General features: G+C 67.4%; 3 protein-coding genes across 9 annotated transcripts in view; 2 read left to right on the forward strand and 1 right to left on the reverse strand.

Moving 5' to 3' along the window:
- Positions 1 to 7,818, forward strand: part of LOC101551201 (mitochondrial import inner membrane translocase subunit TIM16) — a 40,992-nt gene extending 33,174 nt beyond the window's left edge. Inside the window, exons 20-31 of one of the 3 annotated variants that reach the window (XM_055136991.1) lie at positions 58 to 162; positions 237 to 322; positions 609 to 750; positions 840 to 929; positions 1,876 to 1,992; positions 2,146 to 2,281; positions 2,808 to 2,896; positions 3,396 to 3,482; positions 7,003 to 7,087; positions 7,274 to 7,410; positions 7,541 to 7,606; positions 7,676 to 7,818. In XM_055136991.1, the coding sequence (XP_054992966.1) occupies positions 58 to 162; positions 237 to 322; positions 609 to 750; positions 840 to 929; positions 1,876 to 1,992; positions 2,146 to 2,281; positions 2,808 to 2,896; positions 3,396 to 3,482; positions 7,003 to 7,087; positions 7,274 to 7,410; positions 7,541 to 7,606; positions 7,676 to 7,753 (1,218 nt within the window). In that variant the 3' untranslated portion in view covers positions 7,754 to 7,818. Of the gene's footprint in view, positions 1 to 57; positions 163 to 236; positions 323 to 608; positions 751 to 839; positions 930 to 1,875; positions 1,993 to 2,145; positions 2,282 to 2,807; positions 2,897 to 3,395; positions 3,483 to 3,572; positions 4,034 to 5,047; positions 5,205 to 7,002; positions 7,088 to 7,273; positions 7,411 to 7,540; positions 7,607 to 7,675 lie in introns of those variants that run through there. The other 2 variants (XM_055136989.1, XM_055136990.1) reach the window with 2 other exon arrangements.
- Positions 7,819 to 8,098: 280 nt separating this feature from the next.
- GLIS2 (GLIS family zinc finger 2) lies at positions 8,099 to 22,454 on the reverse strand. 5 transcript variants are annotated; one of them, XM_055136997.1, is made up of 8 exons: positions 22,093 to 22,454; positions 14,545 to 14,621; positions 13,604 to 13,811; positions 12,202 to 12,374; positions 11,554 to 11,730; positions 11,343 to 11,476; positions 11,052 to 11,170; positions 8,099 to 10,135 (listed from the first exon to the last, which is right to left on the reverse strand). In XM_055136997.1, exons 3-8 carry the CDS (start codon positions 13,785 to 13,787, stop codon positions 9,339 to 9,341), a joined length of 1,584 nt encoding a protein of 527 aa, XP_054992972.1. In that variant the 5' UTR covers positions 13,788 to 13,811; positions 14,545 to 14,621; positions 22,093 to 22,454; the 3' UTR covers positions 8,099 to 9,338. The 5 variants fall into 5 exon arrangements, with proteins under 5 accessions (XP_054992972.1, XP_054992971.1, XP_054992970.1 ...); XM_055136996.1 differs by lacking the exon at positions 22,093 to 22,454 and adding an exon at positions 16,881 to 17,098; XM_055136995.1 differs by lacking the exon at positions 14,545 to 14,621 and having other exon boundaries at positions 22,093 to 22,148.
- The window catches only part of TFAP4 (transcription factor AP-4), a 29,988-nt gene continuing 22,842 nt past the window's right edge, over positions 20,227 to 27,372 (forward strand). Inside the window, exon 1 of the mRNA XM_055137001.1 lies at positions 20,227 to 20,492. The gene's annotated coding sequence lies outside the window, so the exon portion shown is untranslated. The remainder of the gene's footprint in view (positions 20,493 to 27,372) is intronic.

Consider the following 27,372-nt stretch of genomic DNA (forward strand, 5'->3'; position numbering starts at 1 on the left):
AGCTGGGTGCCCGTCCTGCATCCCCGCCCCCTCTCACGGCCCCGCCTGCCCCCCCAGATCTTTGGCCTGGCCTGGAGTCCCGATGGGCAGCAGCTGGCCACGGTGTGTAAGGACGGACGCGTGCGGGTCTACGCGCCCCGGAGCAGCCCGGAGCCCCTGCAGGTGAGACAGCGGCCTGGGGTGGGCGCTCAGCCGGGGTGGGGACCCGGCAGGGCCTCATGGCTCCATCCCCACAGGAGGGCCCAGGGCCCGAGGGGGCGCGTGGCGCCCGCATTGTCTGGGTGTGTGACGGCCGCTGTCTGCTGGTGTCTGGCTTTGACAGGTAAGGCTCCGGGTCTCTGCCCCCCGTGTCCCCGCTCCCGGCTGTGCACAAGCTGCCCCCGTGCCAACGGGTCCGTGGGCCGGGCGAGGGGGCTTCCGGCACGCTGGACGGGGGTAGCCGTGGCCCAAACTGGGCCATGGAGGGGCAGCAGAGACCAGGAGGGAGGAGGGGGCATTACTTCCAGGTGAAAGGCCAGGCAGGCCCGGAGAAGAGGTGGTGAGTGCAGAGGACAGAGGCCCAGGGCCCGCAGGCGGCCCTGACCCCTGCCCGCCGCCCCATCCCCCAGCCGGAGCGAGCGCCAGCTGCTCCTGTACGCAGCCCAGGCCCTGGCGGACGGCCCCCTGGTCGTGCTGGGGCTCGACGTGGCCCCGTCCACGCTGCTGCCCATCTATGACCCGGACACGAGCGTGGTGCTGCTCACGGGCAAGGTGAGCCGTGCGAGTCAGGGGGCGGCAGGTTGGGGAGGGGGTGGGCGGGCCACAGCTTTCCCTCATGCTCGCCTCCCACCCCACGCCAGGGCGACACCCGCGTGTTCCTCTATGAGCTGCTCCCCGAGGCCCCCTTTTTCCTGGAATGCAACTGCTTCACCTCCCCGGACCCCCACAAGGTGAGAGCCACGGCGCTCCCCTGCCCTCTGCTGGTCATGCGCGGAAGTGCAGGGGCTCAGCACCCAGAGATTCTAGCGGGTAATTCAAGCTCCACTTTAGGCAGAGTTCAAGTAGGTAAAGGCTAAGTTATGTCAACTGACAGGAAAATTCCCTCAGAGCGCCAGGTCCAGCTGGATCTAATCCCTGGCAGCGCCAGGTGCAGGGCCCAAGAGAGCAGAAGACGCTAAGCAAGGGCTCTGAATGCAGGAGAAGGGGCAGTGGTGGTCCCACACGCAGTCACGGCTCTTCACATTTGCTGTATGAGTACCACCAGGAACCGTCAGGAGCACAGGCGGAGCCGCCCGTGGACACCACTGAGTGTGGCCAAACAAACTGAAAAAAAAAAAAAAAAGGAAAATTACATTACAAGGGCCAGGGCCAGAGAGCCACACAGCGGGCAGGCGCTGGCCTTGCGTGCTGCTGACCTGTTTGGATCCCTCGCACTGCAGGATGCTCTGAGCACAGCTGAGCACAAAACCAGGAGTAGCCCCAAGCACCCCGGGGTGTGGCCCGTCCCACACCAGTATGCAAGGACCAGGGTTATGCCTCGGGGGTCGGGCACAGGCCTTGCAGGCGTCAGGATTCACCTTCAGTAGTCTCAACAGACTAACACAGAAACTAGATTTTGTGTGCTCGACCTGTCACCTCTTCATTATTGTTCCAATGTCACTGCTGTGTCCTGGTGGGGAACAAGGCTGCCCCCAACTTCCGGCACTTGGAGCTCCCAAGCACGTGGCTAGTGAGAACTCGAGGTTTTCACACCCCAGAAATAGGCAAATCTACATGTGAGGACGCTTTTGCTCCAGAGAGCCCGGTTAGGCACCTGGGGCGTGGCACACTGGCAGGGCCCGCTGGGGGCCGGGCACCCCCAGGAGAGCACTGTCCAGCCCCACATCTCGCCCTCAGGGCTTTGTCCTCCTGCCCAAGACGGAGTGTGACGTGCGGGACGTGGAGTTTGCCCGGTGCCTGCGACTCCGCCAGGCCTCCCTGGAGCCCGTCGCCTTCCGGCTGCCCCGGGTCAAGGTAAGGGGCCCTGGCACACCCAAGCCTACACCCCCTTCAGGGTCTCTGTCCCCAAAACAACCATCCGGAGCCTCCTGTAGCTCACAGGAGCCCCGGCTGGGGAGGGCCTGGCCATGCCAGAGCAGTGCCTCAGGACCACCCACGGTCCCGCAGAAAGAGTTCTTCCAGGACGACGTGTTTCCGGAAACAGCCGTGACCTGGGAGCCCGCCCTCACTGCCCAGGCCTGGCTGGGGGGCGCCAATGGGCAGCCCCGGCTCCTCAGCCTGCATCCCTCCGACATGACCCCAGGTGTGCTAAGGGGTGGGGAGGGGACGAGGCAGGGGAGCAGGGGCCTTGGAGAACAGGGTTCAGGCCCGGGGCTGTCCCCTTGCCCTGCTGGCACCGCGGGGAGCCGATGCTGCATCTAGGTCTGGGGTCTCTGGGAGTCAGGGCCTGGGGTCTGTCGTGCCATCGCCAGTCCCTCAGCCCAGCACAGGCCCCTGCACACTCTGTAAGCCCGAGTTCACTCGTAAGCCTGACTGCATGCACACGCGTGCTTGGCATGGCATACCTGCACACAGCCCTGCACATGCGCTCGTCCACCTGCACACACTGCATGCCCCTGTGCAGCCTGGCATGCCTGCACTCGCCCACCTAGACACACGTGGCACAGGTCTGTGCACACACCTGCTCACACACACGCACGTCTGCAGCTGAGCACCCGGCCAGGCCTGGTGAACTGAGGCCTGAGCATCAGCGGGAGCCCCCTGACAGCGGGGATTCCGGAGCTTGGGCGCTGGAGAGCTGCTCCGACACTCGCTCTTGCCCTGCCCAGTGAGCCAGGCCCCCCGGGAAGCCCCAGCCCGCCGAGCCCCCTCCGCCGTCTACCTGGAAGAGAAGTCAGACCAGCAGAAGAAGGAAGAGGTAGGCCGGCCGAGCAGGCCAAGGGCACAATTTGCTGCCAGGAACACACCCTCCGTTGACCATTTGGGTGGCGAGCCCCCCTGAGCCCTGGAGTGGGCCGCTGCCACCTCAGACAGGCAGGTGGCTCTGACCTGGCCAGGCCCAGCCCAGCTGAGCCAAGGTTCAGAACCTGAGTGGCGTTGGCACACCTGCTGTGCGTCAGCACCAGGTATGTGTGAGTAGGCCTCGGGCTTCTGGCCCCATCGCTAGCCGGGTCTTTTTCACGGCAAACCATGCCAGAGATCTGGAGGCAGTGCAGGGTTTTGGGCTCTTGCTTTGGATGCGGCCACCCCTGGTTCCATTCCTGGCACCGCACAGTCCCCAGAGCCCCGCCAGGAGTTGCCAGATGTGGCTCAAACATCCCCTGCCAAAGGGGAGCCACCGGGTGCTAGTGAAGACGCTGCTTCCAGCACCCTGACGAGCTCGGCCGTTGCCCACCCCTGCCCGCTTCCCTCTGCAGCTGCTGAGCGCCATGGTGGCGAAGCTGGGGAACCGCGAGGACCCGCTCCCCCAGGACTCCTTCGAGGGGGTGGACGAGGACGAGTGGGTGAGTGCCCCGGGGCCCCACCTGCTGCAACCCCACTGGCTGCCAGGTCCACTGTCCTCCAGGACCCCACGCCTTGGTTCCTCTCCCTAGGACTAGCCTGCCCACAACGCCACCGCCTGGCCTCACCCCTGCACTAGAAGGCACCCCGGCCCTCCTGCTGCGTGCACTGTCCACACCCCTGCTTTCTTGGGGACCCGCTGCATCTTCTCAGCTGCCTGCTCGCATGTGGAGCCAGGTGGGGACAGGACAGTCCCCAGGCAGGCCCTGGGCTCCCTGTGTACCCCGCTTCCACCTGGGCTGGCCCCGGCCTGGGCTCACTCTTGTTTTTTACCTGCTCCCCTCCCCCATCTTGCCTGCTGCCCCAGTTCCCATGGATTTGGGGGCTGGCCCCCCTACCAGGCATTTTGGAGCAGCACCCACCTCAGGGGCCTGGGCTCCCCAGGCGTGACGCCAGGGACGGGGCCACCCTTGAGCGAATGGCCCAGTTAAATGCGCCTCGCAGGGCCTGCACGTGCCCCGGATGTTTCAGCTATTAAACTTTTCTAAGCTGGTCTGTGTCTGTGGTCTTTGGGGTGGGGACAGGGACGAGGGCAATCTCGGTGTGGCCCTGGGCAAGGGAACTCATTTGTCAACACAAGGGTCTACAGCCCAAGTGCCCAGGAGGAGTGAGGCAAAGAGGCAGGTGGGGTCTGTGGAAGGTCCTGGCAAGGGGGGAGGGGGGGCAGGTGCAGGCAAGTGGTAGTGGGGGAGACCGGAGAGACGGTACAGGGAAGGCGTCAGCCTTGCCCCCGGCGACCCAGCTTCATCCCTGGCACCACATGTGGTTCCCCAGCCCGACCAGGAGCGATCCAGGAGTAAGCCCTGACTACCCCCCGGGGTGACCTCACACCCCCCCCAAAAAAAAAGGGAAAGGGGCTGGAGCGATAGCACAGCGGATAGGGTGTTTGCCTGGCACGCGGCCGACCCGGGTTCAATTCCCAGCATCCCATATGGTCCCCTGAGCACCGCCAGGAGTGATTCCTGAGTGCAGAGCCAGTAGCCCTTGTGCATTGCCTGGTGTGACCCAAAAAAGCAAAAATTAAATAAATAAATAAAAATAAAGCTATTAAAAAAAAAAGAGAGAGACTGCAGCTTTGGAGGGCGTCGGGGCGGGCTTCCCTGAAGAGACGTTGGAGCCGCCGTGGAGGAGAGGGGGCCGGGCAGGGGAACGGGAATGAAGCCCAGTTCCTGTACGCTTGTCTCAAGAGGTTTCAGCATCTGTTGCTCCCGAGGGGCTGAGCGTCGCTTGCACAGCGCCTCGCCCCAAAGAGCTGGGCACAGCCAAAGGGAGCTGGCTCCTGGCATCGGACCGGATATCCCGCCGCCCCTCACGTCCAAGAGAAGCACGTGGGCCGGAAGCGCCCGGGCCCGCCCGGCCCGCCCACTAGCCGGCGTCACACGCCCCGCCCCGGACAGACCCCGCCCCGCGCTGCCGTCATTGGGCCCTCCCGGAACAGGCCCCGCCCCGCGCTGCTGTCACTGGCCCTGCCGCGATCTGTCCTCGCCCCTACTCCGCCGGCACTCGCCCAGCCTGGGGCGGAGCGAATGCGCATGCCCCATGCGGCGCGGCGCACGCGTACTCCGCAGCTCCCGCGCCCTCTGACCTGCCGGCCGCCCTTGAGCCGGGCCCCCGGGGCCAGGCGAGCGGGACCCGCGGCCGGAGACAGCGGTGCGGCCGTCATGGTGAGGCTCGGCCCGGCGGCCGTTTGGCGCGTGTCCGCGGTAGGGCGCCCCCCGCTCGGCCCACGGCCCCCTGAGCTGGGCTTCCGGATCGCCGCGCAGACTCAGCGGCCCCCGCGCGTGTCCGACACGGGCTGGGGGCCGCCCCTTCCGTGAGGGGCGCAGGGGCAGCCGCCGTCCAGCTCTCCTCCGCGGCACGGGGTCAGCGCGGAGAGCAGGAGGGGTGCCGAGCGGGGAAGTGGTGAGGACGTTCTGGAAGGAGGGGCCGTGCGCGCACAGGTGGAGAGTGCCGTGGGACGGGGACTGGCGCTGCGTGGCCGTCCAGGCAGGGCGCGCCGCTGGGCGGGAGGTGTGGCCGGGTGCGGAGCGGGGGGCCGGGGTGCGGAGCGGGGGGCCGGGGTGCGGAGCGGGGGGCCCCGTGCCGCCCCGGCTGGGAGCAGAGTTGAGGGAAGGCGAAGCCTCGGGTGCCCAGTTGGTTGCATGTCGTGTTCACCGCGTGCCAGGCCACAGCAGCTGGGGTCTCTTGGTGGTGATCTGGGGAGACCCCCTGTGATGGGGCCCAGGGACTGTTCTGAGTCAGTGCTGGTCAGAGGCGGGTACCCCGTGACCCCCCGCTCCCCCACACACACACCCGCCTCCCCTTTTGCCAGCCCAGGCCCTGGAGGATGGGCGCCCTCCCGCCCCTGCCCACCTAGAGGACCCTGAGCCTGCCGGGTCGCCAGGTTTCTCATGCCTGGGCATGCATGAGCGCGTCCCAAGGGCTCGCCTGTGTGCCGCCCCTGTGGGCACAGAGGGCCTTTCGTGGCCCTGACCTCTGTCTCTGCAGCCGGCCTTGGCCTGACTCCGAGTCAGCTTGCCCGGGCTCTGGGGGCCTGAGTGCGGTCTGTGTACTGGGGGACACTTGGGTGCTTTGGGGGTGGCTGAGGGGCAGAAGCTCCCTGCACCCCCTCCGGTGGCTGCCGCTGGCCGTGCTCTGGCCCCTCTGAGCGTGTGTGTGTGAGCTGCCCCCCAGTCTAGAGGCCCGTGGCTGCACAGGGCCTGGGTACACTTCATTTCTGCCCCATCGGGCCATCGCGGTGGGCAGCGGGGGAGACGTGGGTCACAGAGGGACGCTGCTGCTGCCGCCGTCTGCCTGGCATGCGGGCCAGACTCCCTCTGGAGCCCTCTGCAGGCCTGCTGGCCTGTGTGTGTCCGCCAGTAGCAGCAGACTGGCCGCCTTCCCCCCAGCCCACCCCCCAGTTGCCAGAGTGAGGAGCTTGTGATGTTTCTGCCTTGGGAAACCCACTTCCGCGCCTCATGTCCACTGATGGCCAGAGCAGACCAGCCCTGAGTCGGTCCTTGATCCCTGACACTTCCCAGTCCCTCTCCCCGGGCTCCTGTGGGGACCAGGGGCCAGGTGGCGGGGCTGATGTGTTGGCTTTCCCGCTCACGAGCTGTGTCCAGGGGTCACTGAGCCTCTCGGTGCCTTGGGTTTATTCGCAGGAGTAGAGGTGGTAGCCCCCGGGCCCGGAAGGCAGGGGAGACCCCTGGCTGCAGCCCCACTGGGGAGGTCGGCTCACAGGGGAGCGAACATTCGCCTCCTTTCCCCAGCAAGGGGCTTTCTGCCCCAGGGCCTTGTCCCGAGCCTTTGTGCCTGCCTGGTGGAGGCGTCTTGCTCTTTGGTGGTATTGGGGGACCAGGGGCGTCTCCCCTTGTTCTTGGCTCTTGGAGGCCCCCACAGCTGCGCTGCTTCCTTGGCGGCATCTGCTCCAGCAGGCAGGGCCCTCCTTTGCTGCTCACCTGGGGCCTGCTTCGTCCACAGGCCAAGTACCTGGCTCAGATCATCGTGATGGGGGTGCAGGTGGTGGGCAAGGCCTTCGCCCGCGCCCTGCGCCAGGAGTTTGCAGGTAAGTACGGCTCGAGCCACCTGCTTAGTTTCGCCACACTCACGGGCCTGGGGACTTCAATAGAGCCGCACCCCGTGCCCCCTGGGGGGAGGAGAGAGGCCTGCGCCCGCCCCTGACCTGCCTGTGCCTGGTGGGGTGCGCGCCCCGTAGGCTCGGGGGGCTGAGCGCTCCCCCCCGTCCACACAGCCAGTCGGGCAGCCGCGGATGCCCGGGGCCGCGCTGGACAGCAGTCAGCAGCAGCATCTACCCTCTCCGGCCTCAGCCTCCAGGAGGCCCAGCAGATCCTCAACGTGTCCAGGCTGAGCGCAGAGGAGGTGCAGAAGGTGAGGCCACGGCATCAGGGCCCCCCCGACCCGGGGCAGCTGGCTACGCAGGCCCCCAGCCATCAGGGCCATCCTGCCCTGGGACAGCTGGCTCCCGGGGCCCTGACCCATGGCCTGCTGTCCCCCGCAGAATTACGAGCACCTGTTCAAGGTGAATGACAAGTCTGTGGGCGGCTCCTTCTACCTGCAGTCCAAGGTGAGTGCTGGCCGTGGCCAGGGTGGCTCCCTCAGCTGTGGGGCTCCCTGACCGTGTGGTGCCCCCCAGGTGGTCCGAGCCAAGGAGCGCCTAGATGAGGAGCTCCGGATCCAGGCCCAGAACCAGGGAAAGGAGCCCCAGAAGTGACTCGGCTGCGCCTCCCCCCCCGCCCTTAATTTATAGTCTGGCAATAAATACCTTTTCTGCATTTATCCAGTGTGCTTTCTGCTCGGGGCGGGGTCCTGTGAACCTGCTTCACAGACCCCCACATCCCAGGGCCTGTGCCTGGACAGGCCCCCAGACTGGGCGGGACAGCCCACTGGGGAGGCAGGCGAGGCCCTGGCCGCTGGGATCCCCAGCCTGCCAGAGGGCGGAGTCCGGTCCCCCACCCCAGCTGTCTTGGGGGCATGGGGATGGGCAGGACAGACCCCCACAGCCAGGCACCAGGGCAGTGGGACAAGGCCAGAGTGGGTGACAGCCGGTACAGGAGGAAACTTTGCAACTCACTTTTATTGTTTCTTTATAAACTTCCTCTCACACGGAGGAATATATTGTTATGGTCATTAGCTCGTCTCTGTTTTAAACTATGCCGACAGCAGCGGGGCCAAGAGGAGGACACGTGAGCTGGGTAGAAAGGCACTTAGAACCTGTTAAATACTGGTACCGGGCGCCGCCAACCACCGGCGAGATGGGCCCGCCGGCCCCCTCACCACCGAGTCACATGCCGTGCCCTCTCCTCTTTCCACGCCTGTCCCGACAGGGGCTTAGGCCTGGGGCCCGTAACGGGTGGGGGCCTGGGTCCGGGGTGCCCAGAGGAAGGAGGCCAGCTCCCTCCTGCCTGGCGCCAGCCCCTCCAAGGGGCAGAGCCAGCACTGGCGGGCGGGCGGGTGACCCCTCTGGGACAGAGGGCGGTCCAGGAAAGGGCGGGGTCAGCAGAACTGTGAAGGGTGGGGGGGGGGGACAATGGCAGGGGACCCCAGACAGACCGGGCTGCCATGTCCCACTGCCACCCCCCAGCTCCTGGTCTACAGTGGGAAGGGAAGGGGGTCTTTAGGCCCTGGGACTGTCCCGGTCCCTGTGTCACCCCAAGCCGGAGGCCTGCACTCTCCGCCCTGCAGTTCTGAGCCTCCCGGTCCCTGTGCCAGGACGGCCAGGCCCCGCCTGTCCCTGAGTCGGGCAGCTCACCTCCCCGGGCTTCCCAAAAGGACAGAGGGGTCCTGGCGGTGAGGGCAGGGGCCGGGCGGGCGGGTCTATCGGGGCAAAGGCAGAGCAGGTCTCCCGGGGGGTGGGCGGGAGGCGCCTTGTCGTTGGGGTGTGTTGCTGCTTCCTGTGGCTTTGCCAGGGCCTGCGTCTGACTTGCTTTCCCTTGGGGGCGGGGCCAGAGGGAAAGGCGTCCAGGGAGCCCCCCGAGTCGAGCCGGATGGGGAAATTCCTCACAGCTCAGCAGGGGAGAGGTGGGAAAGGAGCCCCAAGCCTCAGGGAGGGCGAGTGCCACGCCAGCCGGTGGGTGGACAAGGCAGGGCCAGATGACCACCTGCACCCGCCAGGCAGCAAGACCCGGCGGGCCGGGGGTCAGGGCCAGCACCCGGGGGTCAGGGCAGCACCCGGCCCGGCTCACCAGTGCCGACTTAGCACCATCCCTGCTGGCCAGTGGGGGCTGGCCAGGCCTGGGGACATTATTGCTATTTCGCAGAAGAGTTTCCGTTCGTCAGGGGCGGAGCCGGGCCCGGGCTCAGTTCACGACGGCTGGCTTCAGCAGCACGGGGCCCTGCGGGATGACCACCCAGCCCGGAGCCATGGCCTCGGGGCTGCTGGCCGCCGAGTTGACCCCCGTGGACAGGTCCAGCGCGGTGCCTGGCAGCAGGGACAGCGCGTCGGGGCTCGGCCGGGAGCGCCCACCCTCAGTCCTCTCCAGGGGCGTCTTGCGGCCCTCCAACCCCAGGGCCCTGGCTGGGCCCGGCCCGCGCTTCTCCCCCTCAGCCTGGCCGCCCGCGGAACCGGCGAGGAGGGAGATGACAGGCGGGCCCAGTCCGCCGGCGCCGAAGGGCGAGGGCAGCAGTGGGCTCTTGGCCAGACTCAGGGGCAGGACGGGGCCTGGAAGCCCCGGACCCAGGCCTCCCGAGGGGCCTCCGCCCCCACCACTGCCGCAGGCCAGAGCACTGAGGTCGAGGGGGCCGGGGGCCAGGGGCAGGGGCAGGCCGGGCAGGCCGGGCCCGCCGAAGAGGGCAGCGGGGCTGGGGATGATGATCTGGGCCCCACTGACGTAGGGGCCGCCGTCAGGGGTGGGCAGGGGGGGCTTGGGGGGCGGCCGGAGGTGCAGGAGCTCCTGGTGCTCGTGGGACACGAAGTGGCCGTGGGCCTTGATGTGCTTGCGCAGCGAGCTGGGGTCCGTGTAGCGCTTGCAGCAGCCCGGCATCTTGCAGTAGTAGGGCTTGTCCACGTAGTGGGTGCGCGTGTGCTTGAAGCGGTCACTCGAGTTGGAGTAGCGCTTGCTGCAGCCCTCGTAGGGGCAGACGTACGGCTTCTCCCCTGCAGGTGGGCAGGCGGCATCAGACCCCCGCTGCGGAGGACCAAGACCACCTGGACACTCCACTTTAGAAAGGCCACTAGGCGTGGGTCCGTAAGCCACAAAGGCCTGTGAGTCCCACTGGTCACTCTGGGCTTGGCCTGCACCGACCAGGACAGGACCCCACGGGCCGTGTGCCCAGAGCACCCCACCCAGCTCTCTCCCCATAGAAGAGAACGTCCTCATCTCTGGGGAAGTATGTTGGGGTTCACTCCTGGCAGCGTTCAGGGGACCCTGAGCAGTGTGGGGTGCCCGCATCCCTTTGGTGGTCTACTAAAAAAACATTTTATTTTAGGGGCACATCCGGCACTGCTCAGGGAGTTACTCCTGGCTCTACACCCGGGAATTATTCCTGGCAGTGCTTGGGGGTCCATACGGGGTGCCAGAGATTCAAACTCGATTCAGCTGCAAGCAAGGCAGATGCTCTTCCTGCTGTACTATGGCTCTGGCCCCTGCAGCAGTATTTTGGCTAGCTGGGCTCAGGAAGTCCCTGGCGTACAGCACATCAGCCTGCGTGGGCCATCCTGGCAGTGCAGCCAGCAGTGACAGTCGAGACCTGGGGCCTCCAGGGCTTGCAGACTCACGCCCAGTGGCCCCTCTAGAAGCGGAGTTTCCAGTCGTCTTTCCCATCTAGCTGGGGCTGGGGTAGATGCCCAGACCCCATGCTCTGTCCGGGCTCCAGCCCCAGTTCTGCGGAGAAGTCATGAGCTGGGCACCAAGGGGCAGGCCCACTCGACCCACTGGCGGCAGGGGAGTACTTCAGAAGCTGATGAGACCATGCCACATGAAGCCACTCTTTGTGTCCAGGATCGCGGAAAAGGGACCTCTGAATGTGCCGTCCTAGCCCACATCTAGGCAAGCCCGCACCCGGCCCCTCACCTGTGTGCGACCTATTGTGGATCTTCAGGTTCTCCAGGCGGGAAAAGCTCTTGCTGCAGGTGGGGCAGCGGTGCGGCTTCTCATTGGTGTGCGTGCGGATGTGGATGAGCATCTTGTACCTGGGCCCGGGAACGGAGCCGGCTCAGCACCACTTCCTGCTCCGCCCCCTGCACTCTCGCCCCGCCCTCAGCACGCCTGCCTCCCCCAACTGAGGTCTCGGTCCACCCTCCACACCCTAGCCCCGCCCACGGCCCTCTTGCCACGCCCTCCGCTCTAGCCACGCCCTCTCACCTGGCGTTGAAGCCGCGGCCGTGGCGGGCACAGCCCTCCCAGTGGCAGCAGTAGCCTGCGTCCTTCTCGGGTTTGACGTGGTCGTCATTGACGTGATCCACCAGGTCTTGCAAGAGCTCAAAGAGCTGGTTACACTGCGGGACAGCGAGGGTCTGAGCCCAGGTAGGTGTGCCCCCGTGGCCCCTGTGGCCGAGCCCGGGTCCCCTCTCACCTTGGCCCAGCGACACACCAGCTGCTTGGGCAAGGGGAGCTCTGGCGAGAGGCACTTGTCCTTGGGGGCGTTGAGGAAGGAGGAAGCAGGCAGACGCAGGGCGCCCCCAGATCCCAAGGGCAGAAAGAACTGGAAGGAGCTGTGGACGCCGTCCAGGTAGCGCAGTGGCTGGAAGTCCTGGCGGGAGCGGAGGGTGGCCGCATGGTTAGGGGCCTAGGGGCCCACAGCCCAGACCCCTCTGCCCGACAGGGGGGCTGAAATGAGGCCAGCCTGTTCGTGGGACCTCCCCGGGAACTGGGATCTTTGCCTGATACCACCAAGCCACCGGGAGACCGTCGCTGTGGACATGGCACAGGGGGCAGGGGCAGGGCTGCCAGGTACCAAGTGGAGCCCTAGGCGCGGGGAGGGGCAGGAAGGCGCCCCCATGTAGAGCCTCTGTGTGGCCCTTTTGCTCAAAGTGTGAGCACTCTGGTGTGCAGGGAGCACCCTCTAGATAAGCTCTCGCTGGCCTTGTCCCAGTACTGACTTCACCTTCCAAACTGCTGAGCAAACCCCAGTGCTTCCAAGCCACCCACCCATGCTGTCCCCTGCGGCTCTGGAACCCAGGAACAAATCCCCTTCGCTCCGCAGTCCTGCACCCCTCCTTACCGGGGCCGTGGGCACCGCAGGCAGGTCCCCGTTGCCCTGGCGCTCAGGTGACAGCGAGCTGCTGCCGTTGGGGGAATCCAGCCCGGACGGAGGGGACAAGCTGAGGTCCACCAGAGGGGCAGCAGAAAAGCGGCCCTCCACCTTCTCAGGAAACTTGGGGTTCAGCAGGAAGCCTAAGGGAGAGACTCGACTCAGGGGTGCAGACCACTGTGGTCCTCAAAGTAGACACCAGCAGCACAGGCCAGGCGGGGACAGCGCAGGGGCACGGGGCACGGCGGAGAATTTTCTCCCTTCTCCCAGCCCCGTCTGATGCCGTGCTCCCTTCCCTAGAGAAGTGGGGGCACGAGCCCTGGCGAGGGGCTGGCTCTCGGTCTCCGTCTGTCTCTGGGGGCTCAGAGGCTACATGCTTTGCATGCAGGAGCCCTGGGCTCGGTCCCAGCACCACATGGTCCCTCAGCACCCACCAGGTATGGCCCACAAAAGAAAGAAAAAATAAAAACCACCAGGGCTGGAGCGATAGCACAGTGGGTAGGGCGTTTGTCTTGCACGCAGCCAACCCAGGTTCGATTCCCAGCATCTCGTATGGTCCCCCGAGCACCGCCAGGAGTAATTCCTGAGTGCAGAGCGAGGAGTAACCCCTGTGCATTGCCAGGTGTGACCCAAAAAGCAAAAAATATAAAATAAAAAATAAAATCCACCTTCCAGGGGCCAGAGAGATAGTACACTGGGTAGGGCCCTGCCTTGCACCCGGCCGACCTGGCTTCGGTCCTTGACATCCCACATGGTCCCCTGAGCACCTCCAGGAGTGATCCCTGAGTGCAGGGCCAGGAATTGCCCCTGAACATCACCGGGTGTGCCCCCCTCAAAAAAAAACCCAAAACCTACCAAAACCTAGCTCAGGGTGAGCACTTTGGCTTTCAGGGTGCACGGGAGCACCCTCCGGATCAGCTCTCGCTGGTCTCATCCTAGTACCAGTCACTGCCTGAAAGCCCAGTGTTGGGCTGGAGCAATAGCACAGCGGGGAGGGCGTTTGCTTTGCATGCGGCCGACCCGGGTTTGATTCCCAGCATCCCATATGGTCCCCTGAGCACTGCCAGGGGTGATTCCTGACTGCAGAGCCAGGAGTCAGCCCTGTGCATCGCCAGGTGTGACCCAAAAAGAAAAAAAAAAAAGAAAGCCCAGTGTTGGGGTGCAGACCGCCTCACACCCCTCCCCCAGTGCTGCAGTTCCTCCCGGCAGCCTCAGTTGGAATCCGGGTTCTGCGGAGCCCTGGCTGGGCTGACTGCCCCTCCTGGGCACACTGTCGCCCCCAGGGTGCTGCAGACTGACCAGGCGCTGAGGAGCGTCCGGCACCCGACCTTCCTGCCGCATCCCCCTCAAGGCAGCACCCCCACACACCTACCGGGGCCACTACCTGAGGGCGGGGAGCCGGGGGAGCCGGGCGTGGGGCTGTCGGCCACCAGGCCCAGGTCCCTGTGCAGAGCGCGGGGTCGCACCACGCTCAGCGCACGCTCCCGCTTCTCTCTCGCCGCGCGCAGCTTGCTGATGCTCAGCTTCAGGTCCAGCGGCTCGTCCAGGGAGTGCATGGTGGCGGGGCGGCAGGCAGGAACCTGGCAGGGAACAGGCTGTGTCTCAACCCCAGACCCCGGGGCCGGCGATTTCCCAGCGGAGACCCTCAGCCAGGCCCCCGGTGCTGCCCAGCCTGCGAGTATGGGGCGCCGGCTTCGGGTGGGACGGGGATACAGCCAGGTGAGGTAGGCAGAGGTGCCCGTCGGCTAGGGCGGCCAGCAGGGGGCGGCAGGGGACTGTGGCCGGGCGGCTGGCAGCGGAGGAAGCTGGTGAGACAGTCTGCTGTGTTCACCCCTACGTCTGGGGGCTCCCGCATGCAAAGCGTGAGCCCCGTCTAGCCCCGGGCCTCTCTCCAGGGGATGTTCTCAGGAGGCAGGAGCATCCCCTTGGCATCTCTCGCGCTGCCAGAGCAGGGCCCGTGGGGGGAGGGGCTGCACCAGGGTCTCCCTCACCTCACCCCCCGAGCTGTCTGCCAAATGCACCAGCACCGTGGCTGGGGTCTGCACCTCAGGAAGCAGGTACCCCCCATGCCTCCCGGGCCCCCGAGTCCTCAGACCCCACATGGAGTCTCCCAGTTGGGGGGATTCCTCTGAGCTGGCAGAGAGGCGACGCCCACTGACGCTGTCAGGGGGAATCTGGCCCTGCTGGTCAGGCGTGGTCCGGGCACCGTGGGGAGGGGGAGGCACTGGGCCAGCCCCTTCCCTCCCCCCAGCCAGGAGCCCCAGGCCCAAGCAGTGGGGTGGGCGGTGACAGATGGCTGCCCTCCCCACCCACCTCTGTCTGTCTGTCTGTCTGTCTGCCATCCACCTGTTTATTTTTAGACTCAGACCCTGAAGCGCTGTGCTGGGAGCCTGGAAAGGGAGGAAGGAAGTAAATATTTATGCTGATTAAGAATTCAGGAGCCAGGAAGGGCTGGTGGCCTGGTCCTGGGGCTGGCGGGGGGCCACAGGCCACCCCTCGGCTTGCATCCCCGGGCGGGCGGCGGGGGCGGGCCGGCCGGGACTCCGCTGGACATCCCCTGGCCGCTGCCCGGCCTCGCGGGGCCCGCGGGGGGCCTGGGCGGGGCCCCGGGCCCGGTCACCCCGTTCCTCGGGATCCCAGGAGACCCCCCGGGCGGGAGGGGGCCGCCCCCACTTCCTGCCGGCCGTGCCCGGGGAGGCTGGTCCCTCCGCTGGAGGCCAGCGCCGCCCGCTCGGGGAGGAGGAGCCCCGGGCGGCCGCACCCGCGAGTTCCTCCACGGCCCCACCCCGGGGCGCCCGCCCGTGGCAGCCTGACCTTGGCCAACCTCCGCGTCCCCCCGCGTCCCCGCCCGCGGCCGGCGGCGGCCAGTCCCGGGCTCGGCGCGGCTCTTTGTCCCCGACGGCCGCGCGCGGGGCGGGGCGGGCTGGGCATCGCGCCCCGGCCTCAGTTTCCCTGGCCCGAGGGCCGCCCCGGCCCCGGCGCGGACAGGGCGGGGGGCGTGCGCGCCGACCCCCAGCGCGCAGGCTCGGGAGCAGGGCTGGGGGGCGGCGCCCAGGTGGTCGCGCAGCGGCAGCTGCCGCGAAAGGAACTAATTAGAGCGGAGGAAGCGGGGAGGGCGGGGCGGGACCACCGGGGCGGCGGGACTGGACGGGGGTCACCCCCGGGGTGGGCCGCGCTGCCCCGGGGGCCCCACCCCGCAGCCCAGGGCAGACAATGGGCGCTATTGTGCACCAGCCGGCCTGGCCGCTGTAGTCGCCCCCCCTACGCCGCCGCCTGGCCCGGGGGACCCCCACACCACGCGCACCCCCTCCGAACGACTCGCCGAGCTGCGCTGGGTCATCCCAAGGGTCCTGCCAACCTGAGGGCGGGCGGGGACCTGGGACACTCAGGGAGACGGAGGGCCAGAAAACCACCGGCCCCATGACGGGGCTGGGGGGTGTCCCCGGACACCAAACACTGACCGCAGGCCTGGCACTGAGTCCGCAGGACCTCTAAAGCCCCTGCTTGGAGCAAACAGGGGAAACTGAGGCTGACAGGAGCCTGGAGGGCGTGGCTCACCATCTAGGAACTTTTGGGGCAAAAGTAGAAATGGGTCCTCTGCAATGGGGTCCCCCTGCCCACCCACCCTGCTTGGAACCTGCCCAGCCTGAGGCTGGGAAAGGGCCCCCCAAAAGCCCTTTCTTCTTATCACACGGAAACCCCGGCCTCCTGCCTGTCTTTGTCAGGCGCCGTGTAGGGGCTGCTCTGACAGACAGACAGAGGACAGTGGTCAGCCCCTCCTAGCCTGGACACCACGGGTGAACGTGGCTGTTACAGCAAACGCCCCGACACCCCCTTCTTCTCTTTTGTTTGGGTCACACCCACCCAGCGATGCTCAGGGGAAACTCCTGGCTCTGCACTGAGGAATTACTCCTGGTGACCATCTGGGATGCTGGGGATCGAACCCGGGTCTGCCGCGGGCAAGTGCCCTACCCGCTGTGCTCTCTCTTGAGCCCCCTGTGACACCCTATTTTAGAAGCAAGTACGGAGGCTCACAAGATGGAGTGAGGGTCACGCAGCCGGGTAGGCAGGATGGGGGTTTTTCAGCCCAGCCAGGCCCAGGAGCACGTCCTGTGCCCACAGAAGCCACAGGGAGTCTGACGCCCCCGCCCAGGCCGAGGGGGCAGCAGGCAGTGGGTGGGCCCGCAGGAGGGGCCCACAGGGAGGCTTGGAGAGCCGGGGCAGGCAGCTGCCAAAGCAAACGGCCCACAGGCCGGCATTCCTGGGAACCGCTGCGGCTCCGGGCTCCTGCCAAGGGATCGGCCTTCCCCCACGCAGGGACAGGTCACATCCTGAGGGCCCCTCCCGGCCCCGCGGCACAGCCGGGTCCGAGTCTGGGTCCCATCACCTGGGTGTCCAGCCGCTGCCACCCGAGTCTCTGGGGCAGTCACCTGGGGCCGACCCCAGCACCACAGACCCCCCAGCTCCCAGGCTGGCAGGGGGCTCCAGGCCTCTGGGCACCCCCAGGAGTCCCCCCCAAAGGAGAACGGAATGGGCAGTGAGTGGCCAGACAGTTGCGCCCGGGGCTTGGGGCAGCATCGCGCGATGGGCCAGCCCGATCTCAGTGCTGACCAGGGGTGCAGGGGTGCCGTCCCCATCGGGCCCCTCACCTGGGCCGGTCCAGCTTCAGCCTGCAGACACTGCCACAGGGCACGGGGGGCCATAGCACGTCCTGGAAGAGCACGGTGTGCGGAGTCCACCTTCCCCAGGCAGCAGACCTCTCCCCACAGCCCGACAGGAGACAGCAGCACCCTGGGGCTCCCGGGCCCCTCGGAGGCAGAGCCACCACACGGGCACATCAGCGCCCCCAGCCCAGAGGCCCTCAGCAGTGTGGGGTCCAGGCCTCCTGCAGGGCGCGAGAGGGGCCGGCCTGGGGGGCCTTACGGGGTGCCCGGCCCAGGTTGCCCGGTAGCGCCCAGGCTGGGCACAGGGCGGCTGGCTCCCCCTGCAGCCCTGGATTCCAGGGGAGGGGCCTCCTCTACCCCACCCCCCGGCAGTGACCCCCGGGCCCCATCTGCAGCCCCCACCCCTGCTGCCCGCACCACCTTTGCACAACTATGTCTGGTATTTTCCTGTCTGCCCAGCTGGGGGGGAGGGGGCGCGGCGCTCTGAGCACTGCCTGCACCTGGGCCCCGGCCAGAGGGGAGCCCGCCAGCGGCCCCCACGCCCACCCGCCCACAGGGCCCGGAGGGGAGGGACCACGGGGGGGGGCACACACCAGACGGGGACACGCCCAGCCAGGCGGAGGCCCTGCCCCACCAGAACCACATCCTGCCCCACCAGAGCTCGTGGGGGTCAGCAGCGCCACTGGCCACGGTCCCCCAGGATGGGACGGGGACAGCAGGCACGTGTATGTGTCCGTGCCACACCCGTGGGGTTGCGGGGGGGGGGAGACGCAGAGCGGGAGGGAAGACCCCACTGGGCTTCTCAAACCCAGCCAGGCTGCCAGACCCCAAAGACCCCTCCCAAGTGCTGCCCCCCCCCAGACTGCAGGCCTGGGGGGGGGGGCAGAGTGGCCCGCCCGGACTTTGGCCTCCGCGCTGCCTCACTGACCCAGCACCCGCCGGGGCCGCATTCCGACAGCAGGCCCTCCCGCCACGACGCCGAGGTCCCCGGATGGACGCACGGAGGCCATGACACAGGTGGCAGAAACGCTGGACCCAAGGGGTGGTGGACCTTGGAGCCAGCGGATGAGCTGCGGGGCCACCACCAGCCTGCTCCCCCCCTCACCGGCTGTAAACCGGTGCTGCGCCCCCATTTCCCACACGGGGAGCCCAAGGGTCCGAGTAGGGGGTGCCCTGCCAGGAGCAGGCAGCAACACCCCAGGCCCAGGCCCTTCCCCCGCCCACCGCCAGCCTCCCCTCCCCCTCCTTCAGCATCACACCGGCTCCTCCAGCAAGTCTTCCAGGATGCACCTCTGAGCACAGGCCCTGCCGGGTCCCCACACTGCTGAGGATGCTGCCCGGCGCTGCTGCCCTGGGGCATGTCTCCAGTGCCACATGTCACCTTCCCCTGGGAACCGTCTGCAGCTGGTGTGTGGTGTGTCGGCCGTGAAGAGAGGCCGGGAGCAGGTAGGGCAGCGTGGGGGCGGCGGGGAGGAGGTCTGGCCGGGCAGAGCACTGGGCCTTGGACCTTCGTGGCCGGGTGGCACCTGGAGGGCACGATAGGCAGTGGGCAGGGAGGCCCTGGCTAGGGGGTCTGAATGGACACTCACTCGGCTGGCCTGGCTCTGTCCAAACACCCACACGAGAAGAGGCTTGAATTCGGGGTCCCACCGGCCAGGGGGTCAGTGCCGGCAGGGCCTGGCCCCAGCAGCCGAGCTGGGGAGGGGCTGGTGCTTTACCCTATCTCCTGCCACTGCCCCCAGCCTGGGCACGGCCCACACCCTACAGCCGGGCTGAGCCCCAGCCTGGACCCCACACCCCCTCCTTCCTGCCCAAAGCCGGGGCCACCTCCTGACGCGAAAGGAAAAGCCAAAGAGCCCCCGCAGGCTGCGGGCAGGGAGCGAAGGGGGCATCCCGGCTGCAGCTGGAGCCCCCAGCTGGAGAGGGGACACCGCGACACAGCTGCCCCCATGACACCAGGGCCCAGACACAGGTGCCCTGGCCTCGGGTGACCTCGGCAGGCTCTCTGGTCCCAGGGTCCCCGTGGGCGGTTTGGGGGTGCCCTTCGGAGACCCTGCTCCGGCCAGGTGGGGGTCGGGGGGGCTGCTTTCCTGGAGGGGCCGGGCAGTCCTGGGGGGTCCTTGGCAGACCCCCAGCCCTTGGGATGCAGCCAGGTCCGACTCCCCAGGCCAGGCTGCCCCTGCCCCAGGACACGCGCGGGGCCTGACCTGGTCTCCAGTGCTCAGCCCTTTCTGCCCGGCTCCACCAGGGAGCCCCCCACGCCCCCGGTGACCTCCCCTCTCTGCTCCCAGGCCGGGACGCCTTCGTCCCTTCTGGGAACAGGAGCCGGGAAGGTCTGGGGGCCTCCGGAGCCACCCGGTGGGACGCACCCGGAGCTGGGGTAGAGGCGGACGGGCAGGGAACGGGGGTGCCTGGGCCCTCAGCCGCGACGGCCCGGCTCAGACTGGCTCAGACCAGGCTGGGAGCCCCGAGGGGTACACACACGGCAGGCAGGGCCGCCCCAGGCCCTCGCCTTCCTGAGCTTCAGGTCTCTCGTTATCAATTAGGGCCGGATCCCAGGCTGAGGCACGCAGGCCCCAGGGGGGCTGGGGGGAGCCCCCAGCCCCCACCTCCTCATCCAAGCCCAGGCCGACCCCACCTCCAGTCCCGGCATCCAGGCAGCTGCCCCAGGCCTGATGGAGCTCAGGGGAGCCTTGAAATGTGTGAGCCCAGGGCGCCAAACCCAGGACCCCCCAAACCAAAGACCACTACCAGTAGCAACGCCACGCTCGCCCACCCCTCTCCCAGCACAGGCCACACCCCCGAGCAGTCCACCAGGGCCCCTCCACGTCGGCCAGGCCCGGGGGTCAGGCCTACGCCCTTCTTGGGGCCCCTCCGCACACTCTGGGAGGGAGCCCGGCCCCCTCAGTCAACCTTCCCCCTCTGGGAAGGGCGCGAAGCTCAGGGGGCCTGGAGGGGGGGACAGCAGAGACCCCAGGAGGAAGCGAGGTGCCAGGACGGGCAGGGAGGGCCGGGCTGCCTGTTCGAGAGCGCCAGGAGCGGGCACCCCCTCCACCCAGTGCAAGCTCCTCCCAGCCCCCAGGCCTGCCCAGAGTGCCCCCCAGAGAGCCCCAAGCATTCCCAACATCTGGTCCCCACCCCAACCACAGGGCCCCTCCCTCATCCTGGGGTTGCCCCCGCTCCGGCACCTGAGAACCCCACCCCTGGCCAGGGGGGTCTCCGAAGGGTCTGGGGGCAGGGCCGGGCCGAGGAGGGCGCTCCCAGAGAGGGGCCCGGCTTTGTTCCGGCGGGAGGGCAGGCCCGGCACAGGCACCCCCACCCGGGAGGGGCGCCCCGGCAGGCTACACGGCAGGCTACACGTCTGCAGCTGGGCTTTTTACAAACAACAAAAGCCGTGGGGGGACGCGGTTCACACGATTGTTTAAAATGAGGTTTGGGGCTGTCTGTGGCATCCAGTCATTCACGCTGGCCCCACCCACGGGGCACTGAGCACCCGGCGGGCTCCCCACTCACCTAGTCTGACCTCAGGGCTCCGCAGACCTGCCAGCAGCTAATCCCCAGAGCCACGACCCCCAAAGCAGCAGTGCCTGGAAGCGGGTGAGTCACTGTCTGGCTTCCGGGGGCGCCCCTTCCCCAGCAGGGAGGGAAGGGCTGGCAGGTGTCCCTGGGTGGAGAGCCAGGAGTGGGGAGACGGCCCCCCAGGGAGCCTGTGCCAGGGTCACTCAGGGGCCGAAAAGCCCCAGCTGGAGGGATTTAGCACCAGAGGTCAAAGGTCACAGACAGGGAAGGGCAGGCAGGCATGGGGGGGTCAGGGGGTCAGCGCTAATGGCTGACCGGAAAGGAGGAGGAGGGGAAGGGGCTAAGGAAAACAGGGCCACTTCCAAGGGGTCCCCAGCCCCATCAAGGGGCCCCAGCCCCTGGGTACTGCTCTGAGCAGGCTGCCTGCAGGCGAGGGGGCGGCTGGTGGCCTGGACTGGGCCGCAGTCCATAAAAAGGGTCCTAGCAGGAGCCCCCCTGCAGCCCCTCCCCCAGTGTGGGCCGGGCCAGCTGGGAGGCCCAGCCCGGGTCCCCAGGGGAGCAGGGGGAGAGGCTGGGAGGCTGGAGGTCACGGGGAGGGATGTGTGGGTGGGCTGGAACAGCTGTGGCACTGTGGCTGGGGGGTGGGCAGGCTGAAGGCGCCTGGGGCAGAGGAAACCCCCAGCCCCCCAGGGCAGTTTCCCCCAGGGGTCTCCTGGCTGCCCCCCCTCGCATCCCAGATCCGGCCTGGAGCACCCCCAGAGGAGCAAAGCTCAGGCGCCGGCCCGGCCCACCCAGAACCCCGGGAGCCCAGGCCTTGGCCAGGTCCCTGCTGGCCTGGCTGCCCCTCAGTGTCAAGCCAAGATCCCGGCTGGATGGCCGGGGGCCCGGCTCCTCCCACCACCCGCTGCTTCCCAGGCACCACGGCTGCTGCCCAGCCCAGGGCGGCGGGGCCAGCGGGCCCTCCTGGACGGGCGGGCGGGCGGGCAGACAGCGTGCTGCCCTGCTGTGGCCCGAGTACCCGGCTGGGCAGGGCAGGGTGCCAAGGCCTCCAGGTGCCAGCCTGGATTCCAGCCCCATCCCAGGGGGGCGGGCGGGGACTCCGGGCATCGCCTCCCTTGGGATGCACCTGCCTGGGCCCTCCCGCCCCTCTCCCGGGTCAGGTCCCCCAGCCCCCCTCGCACGGCCAGGCACCCAGACGCAGGGGAGGGTCAAGTGCGGGACAAGATACCAGCGCCCAGTGCCGAGCCCGGGGTGCAGAAAGGGCCGGGCCGGGCTGGGGTGGGGGACGGACACCTTTCCAACCCGGGTGCTAGGAAATGCCCGGACCCCGCAGGGGGCTGGCGCGGCCGCCCGCGGCCCCAGACAACTTCACGCGCATTGGGGAGGCCCCCTGGCACCCCGCAGCGCGCCCCCGCCGCGGACGCCCAACTTCCCCGCCGAAGTTTGCTCCCTCGGGGCCCGGCGGCGGCCTCCGACCGGCGGAGCTGGAGGGACAGACACACGGACGCGGCGGGGCGGAGGGTCGGGGACCGGCGGGGAGGGAGCGCGCGGGCCGGCGAGGCGGGGAGCGAGCGCGGGGGCCCCGGCGAGGGCTCACAATGGCCCGGGGCGCGGCGCGGCCGGCGGCGGGCGGGGGGCGACCCCGGGGCCCGCGGCGCGACGCCCGGGGTCTGCCTACCTCGGCGGCGGGGGCGATCGGGCTCCGGGCGGCGGGTTCCGGCGGTCGGGGGGCGGCGGGGGGCGCGCGCGGGGGAGGGGCCGGGCGGGCGGGGGCCGCGGCGCGAGGGTCGCGGGGCGCGGGCTCCCCTGGCACGGCCGCCCGGCGCCCGGCCGCTCCGCCACCTCTGCAGCTCGGGCGGGGAAGGTGGCCGCGGCGGCCGGCCGTGCGGGGATGTCGAGGAGGCGGGAGCAGGGCCGAGGGAGGCGGCGGGAGGAGGGCCCGGCGGGCGGCGGAGGAGGGGGAGGAGGAGGGGCGCGGGGGGCGGCCTCCCCCGCCTCCCTCCCCGCCGCTTCCCTCCCGCCCTCGCTGCAAACCCCTCTCGCCGCCGCGGCCCCAGGCCCGGGGCGCCAGCTGCCAGGCGGGGCGCGCTGCTCGGGGGGAGGGGGCGCGGCGCGGGGCGGCCGGGGGGGAGGGGGCGCGGCGCGGCCGCGGGGTGCGGGCGCCGCGGGGGACGGGGGCGCCGGAGCGCCGCGCGCGTCCTCCCGGGCCCCATCCCGGGGTGCCCCCCCGGCCCCGCCCCCGGCCCGAGGGCAGCGCTAGGACACGGCCCGGAGGTGGCCGGGGGTGGCGGGGTGGGGGGAGGCCCCGCCCTCGGGGAAGCCCGCGGAGGGGGGCGCGCGGGCCGGGCCGGGCGGAGAAGCCCCCGGCCCCGGAGCTGGCGGAGGGGGCGGGGGCCCCTCGCCTGGCTCGCGCGGGGTCACCTTGGCCGGGCCCCCCGCGGCAGGAATGCTCCCCGCCGGCCCTGCTTTCTCCGCCCAGCCCAGTTCCAGGAACGCGCGGGCAGCGCCCGGCGGACAGCGGCTCGGGCTCCGATTCGGGCCGCAGCCTCCCGGGTTCGAGGCCCAGCCCCGCCGCGCGCGCCCGTCCGACGTGCGGCCGGTCCCCGCCTGGCCCTGGGCCTCAGTTTCCCTCCTGGGGGAACCCGCACCGAGGCGTAGCGGTCGCCGGCCCGAGCGTCGCGGGGGTCCCTGAGCGCGGCGCACCCTCCCCGAGCCCCCGCCCCAGAGCTCCGCGCCCGGCACCCGCTCCTGGAGCCCTTGTGTTTGGGCCGGACGGGCGCGCCCCCCTCCCGAAACGGCCCAGCCCGCCGCCTCGCCGTTGGCCCTGAGGACTCGCCTGCCTCGGGGGCGACTCCCGCCCTGTCCACCCCGCCGCAGGACCCCGCGACATCCCCAGCGCGGGAGCTGGGGGGCGGTTTAGGTGATGCAAACGCATCAGAGGCACCAGGTGCCCGCCCGGGTGCAGGCACCGGCCCGTCGGGGGCGGCCGCGCGCCTGGACGTAGTAGGTGCTCGTGTTCCAGCAGCGCCTGTGCACGGCGGCCCCGCGCCCACTTGGCTGGGGGGATTCCTGAACGGCCCTCAGGCCCGGGGTGACCTCCCCCGCCCCCGCCCCGGCCCCGGCCCCCCGGTGCGGATCCTGCGGAGTGAGGCCGGGTTAAACATTAGCTGGCAGACGGCCCCGGGAAAGGCCAGCGCCGGGACCGCAGCCTCGCAGGAGGGGGCTGTTAAGGGCCGACTCCTGGGGCGCCGGCGGCCGGCGGCGAGGGAGCGCCCCCTCCCGGCGCCGGGCGTCGCTGCCGGCGGGCGTGCAGAGCCAGCTCCCGGTCCGGGAGGGGCGCGTGGGCCGCGGGAGGAGAGGGCACCCCCGACCAGCTCCCGAGCTGGCTGCACCAGCGTTTGTCGCGCGTCTCCGAGGCGCTGTGAAGCCTGGGGACAAAGGGTGGACACGCAGCAGCCCCACTGCCCTTCCGGGTCTTACAGTCCTGCAGGGTCGGATGAGTGACCAGGGAGAGCGGTGCGGCCGTGTGCCCGCAGACAAGCGCCTCTGCGGGCTCCAACTAGGATTCCCGCGTTCTGCTGGGTGAGAAACTGCCTGAGTCACCTCAGGCGCCTGGTGCTATTCCTCCCCACCTGGTGCCCAGCTTGAGCCACCTTCTGGCCCTGTCACATCCCAGAGGGTGGCCCTTTCTCTGCAAATAAGGCCGAAGTTTGGATCATGCTAATGCAACCAGAATGAGGGACTCTGTCCCTTGGTGGGGTTCGCTTCTTAGCCAGACCCCGTCCTGCTCTGTTTCTTAGGGGTTGGTGGGGGGGATCAGCTTCCTACTCTGCTCTCCAAGGTTGCTCCTGGCAATGCTGGAAATGCTCCTGGGCCCATATGTGGTTCTGGAGACCTAACAGCGAGGCACGTGCAGTGTCCTAACCCCTGTGCTCAGCCCACAGACACTGACGTCATGATAGTCACCTCACCCCGAAGAGGGTTCCTATTGCTAGCATGGAAGTGCTTGTGGGTTCTTAAAAATTATATAGATGGGGAGTGGGGGCTAGAGAGATAGCACAGTGGGTGGGGCACTTGCTTTGCGTTCGGTGGACCCAGTTTCTGTCTCCAGCATCCCATCTGGTCCTTCGGCACTGCTAGGAGTACTGAGTGCAGAGCCAGGAGTATGTCCTGAGCATTATTGGATGTGGCCCTCCCCCCCCAAAAAAATGGGGCCAGAGTGATTGTACAGCAGGTCTGATCCAGGTTCAATCCCTGGCACCCCATACTGTCCCCCAAATACTACTAGGAGTGATCTCTGAGTGCAGAGACAAAGTAAGCCCTGAGTACACCCAGGTGTGGCCCCCAAATGAAAACACATATAGGAACATGTAGAGAGTGCCTGCTGTCTGCCCTGGGCTAACCTGAGGCATCCGTGCACCTGCAAGGAGCTCTCCCAGTCTCGTGGGGACCCTTCCTGCTGGCACCCGAGGATAGGGCTCACTCGTTTGCACCCGGGGCAGCTGTCCTGCACAGCGTCAGCCCTTGGTAATAGGCTCTCCTATTAACCCACAAGGCAACGTCCGGCAGAAACTCCATTCCTGTCTGTTCAGTTCTGAGCTATCCAAGGAACTGAGAGAATGATCTAGGACAATACAGAAATGAGGGGCTGGAGCAATAGTATAGCGGATGGGGCATTTGCCTTGCACTCAGCTGACGCTGGTTTGATTCCCAGCATCCCATATGGTCCCCCGAGCACCACCAGGAGTGATTCCTGAGTGGAGAGCCAGGAGTCAGCCCTGAGATCTCCAGGTGTGACCCAAAAAGCCACGAGAGAGAGAGAGAGAGAGAGAGAGAGAGAGAGAGAGAGAGAGAGAGAGAGAGAGAGAAATGAGATCTCAGGCCACAGTATTGCTGGGAGCTGGCAGAGGCGGGGGAGGGGGAATGGCAGCGGACCCCAGACTCTGATCCTGGCCTGCAGCCCCCCTGCATGGTCTTGTTACAGGGCCCGACGATGGTCAGCACAGAGGAACACGGGGAGCTTCCACTGGAGCCGGGGGAGTGGGGAAACGGCTGCCTCGGCGTTATTAGTGAGGCCTGCAGCCCACTGTGAGTGGGGCCTGCAAGAATGCGGCAGAGAAGGCGATGAAGGTGACTGATTAACCTGGAGACACTCTGCTGGCCATGCCTCCGTGTTTATTCTGGAAGCTGCTGGTGAGAAGAGAGGGCTTCAAGGCCACGCTGGGCCTGGTGTGCCCAGCCCAATCCACCTGCCCACAGGGCCCAGAGGGCTGAAGGTGCCCAGGACATAGGTCGCGTGCCAGCTGGTCCAAGTGCTCAGGCTTGGAATCTCTGGGGTTCGTCTGACCTGCTGGAGATCGGCCCTCAGCCTGAGGGTTCTGCTTCTGGGGGCTGGTGTGTAAGCCCTGCTTGCCAGCGCAGAGCTGAGGGGATGGCCTTCGGATGGGCATGTGTGAGCCGGCTGCCCTGCCTCTGAGTCGCGGAGCTTCAGTAGCCGGGCACAGGCTCTGCCTGCGTGCAGGAGGCTGGGTGCAACCCCCGACACCACAGGATTCCCCCGGCATTGAGCCCCGCTGAGTGCGGCCCCTCCAATAAACAACAACAGCGGCCCAAGCAATAGTCGAGTTGGTAGGGCATTTGCCTCACATGCAGCCAACCCAGGTTCAATCCCCAGCATCTCATATGGTCCCCCAAGTACCACCAGGAGTGATTCCTGAGCACAGAGCCAGGAGCAAGTCCTAAGCATTGATGGATGCGGCCCAAAACCAAAACCAAAACCGAAAAATATCAACAAAAAAGATGTTCCGGGGCCGGAGCGATAGCACAGCGGGTAGGGTGTTTGCCTTGCACGCGGCCGACCCGGGTTCAATTCCCGGCATCCCAAATGGTCCCCCAAGCACTGCCAGGAGTAATTCCTGAGTGCAAAGCCAGGAGTAACCCCTGAGCATCGCTGGGTGTGACCCAAAAAGAAAAAAAAAAAAGATGTTCCATGGGGCCGGAGAGATAGCACAGCAGGTGTTTGTCTTGCACTCAACTGACCAAGTTTGATCCCCAGCACCCCAGATGGTCCCCTGAACTTGCCAGGAGTGATTCCTGAGTGCAGGGCCAGTAGTTGGTCATGAGAATCACTTGGCATGGCGCAAACCCACCCCACCCCAAAGCAGGGAAGCTCCCTGAAGTTCATGGACACCCCCCTTTGCAGTCTCGAGAAGCCATGTGTGAAAAGGATCATTCTGGGTTGAACGTTTTACTCTATCATCACGTGTGTGTGTCTGTGTGAGTGTGAGTGTGTGTGTGTGTGAGAGAGAGAGAGAGAGAGAGAAATCAGGTAAACCCAGGCCCTCACACATGAGAGGCACATTCTCAGCTCTTGGCAATCTTTAATTCCTTTTCTTCTTGTGTGTGGGGTGTTTGGGCCACACCCAGATGCTCAGGCCTATTTCTGGCTCTGTGCTCAAAAGTGACCCCTGGCCTGTCGGGGGGGGGGGGGGGGGGAGAGGGAACACAGGTTATGCCAGGGATAGAACTATGGTCTGCTGCATTATGCCCCCAGATATTTTTAGGGGGGCCACAACCAGTGGTGCTTGGGGATTACTCCTGACACTGTGCTCAGGGGTCACTCCTAGTGACCATCCGTGTTCAGGTGCTCGGGAGACTATATGCAGGGGGTTGTACCTGGGTTGACCTCATGCAAGGCAGGTTCCCTAACGGCTGTACTATCTTGTTCTCTTTATAATATTCTTTATTTATTTATTTATTTTCTGCTTTTTGGGTCACACCCAGCGATGCACAGGGGTTACTCCTGGTTCTACACTCAGGAATTACTCCTGGCGGTGCTCAAGGGACCATATGGGATGCTGGGATTCGAACCCGGGTCGGCCGCGTGCAAGGCAAACGCCCTACCCGCTGTGCTATTGCTCCAGCCCCCTTTATATATTCCTTAAATGTTTCGTTTTTG

This window comes from Sorex araneus, chromosome 4 (genome assembly GCF_027595985.1).
Source record: "Sorex araneus isolate mSorAra2 chromosome 4, mSorAra2.pri, whole genome shotgun sequence".
Classification (NCBI taxonomy): Eukaryota; Metazoa; Chordata; class Mammalia; order Eulipotyphla; family Soricidae; genus Sorex; species Sorex araneus.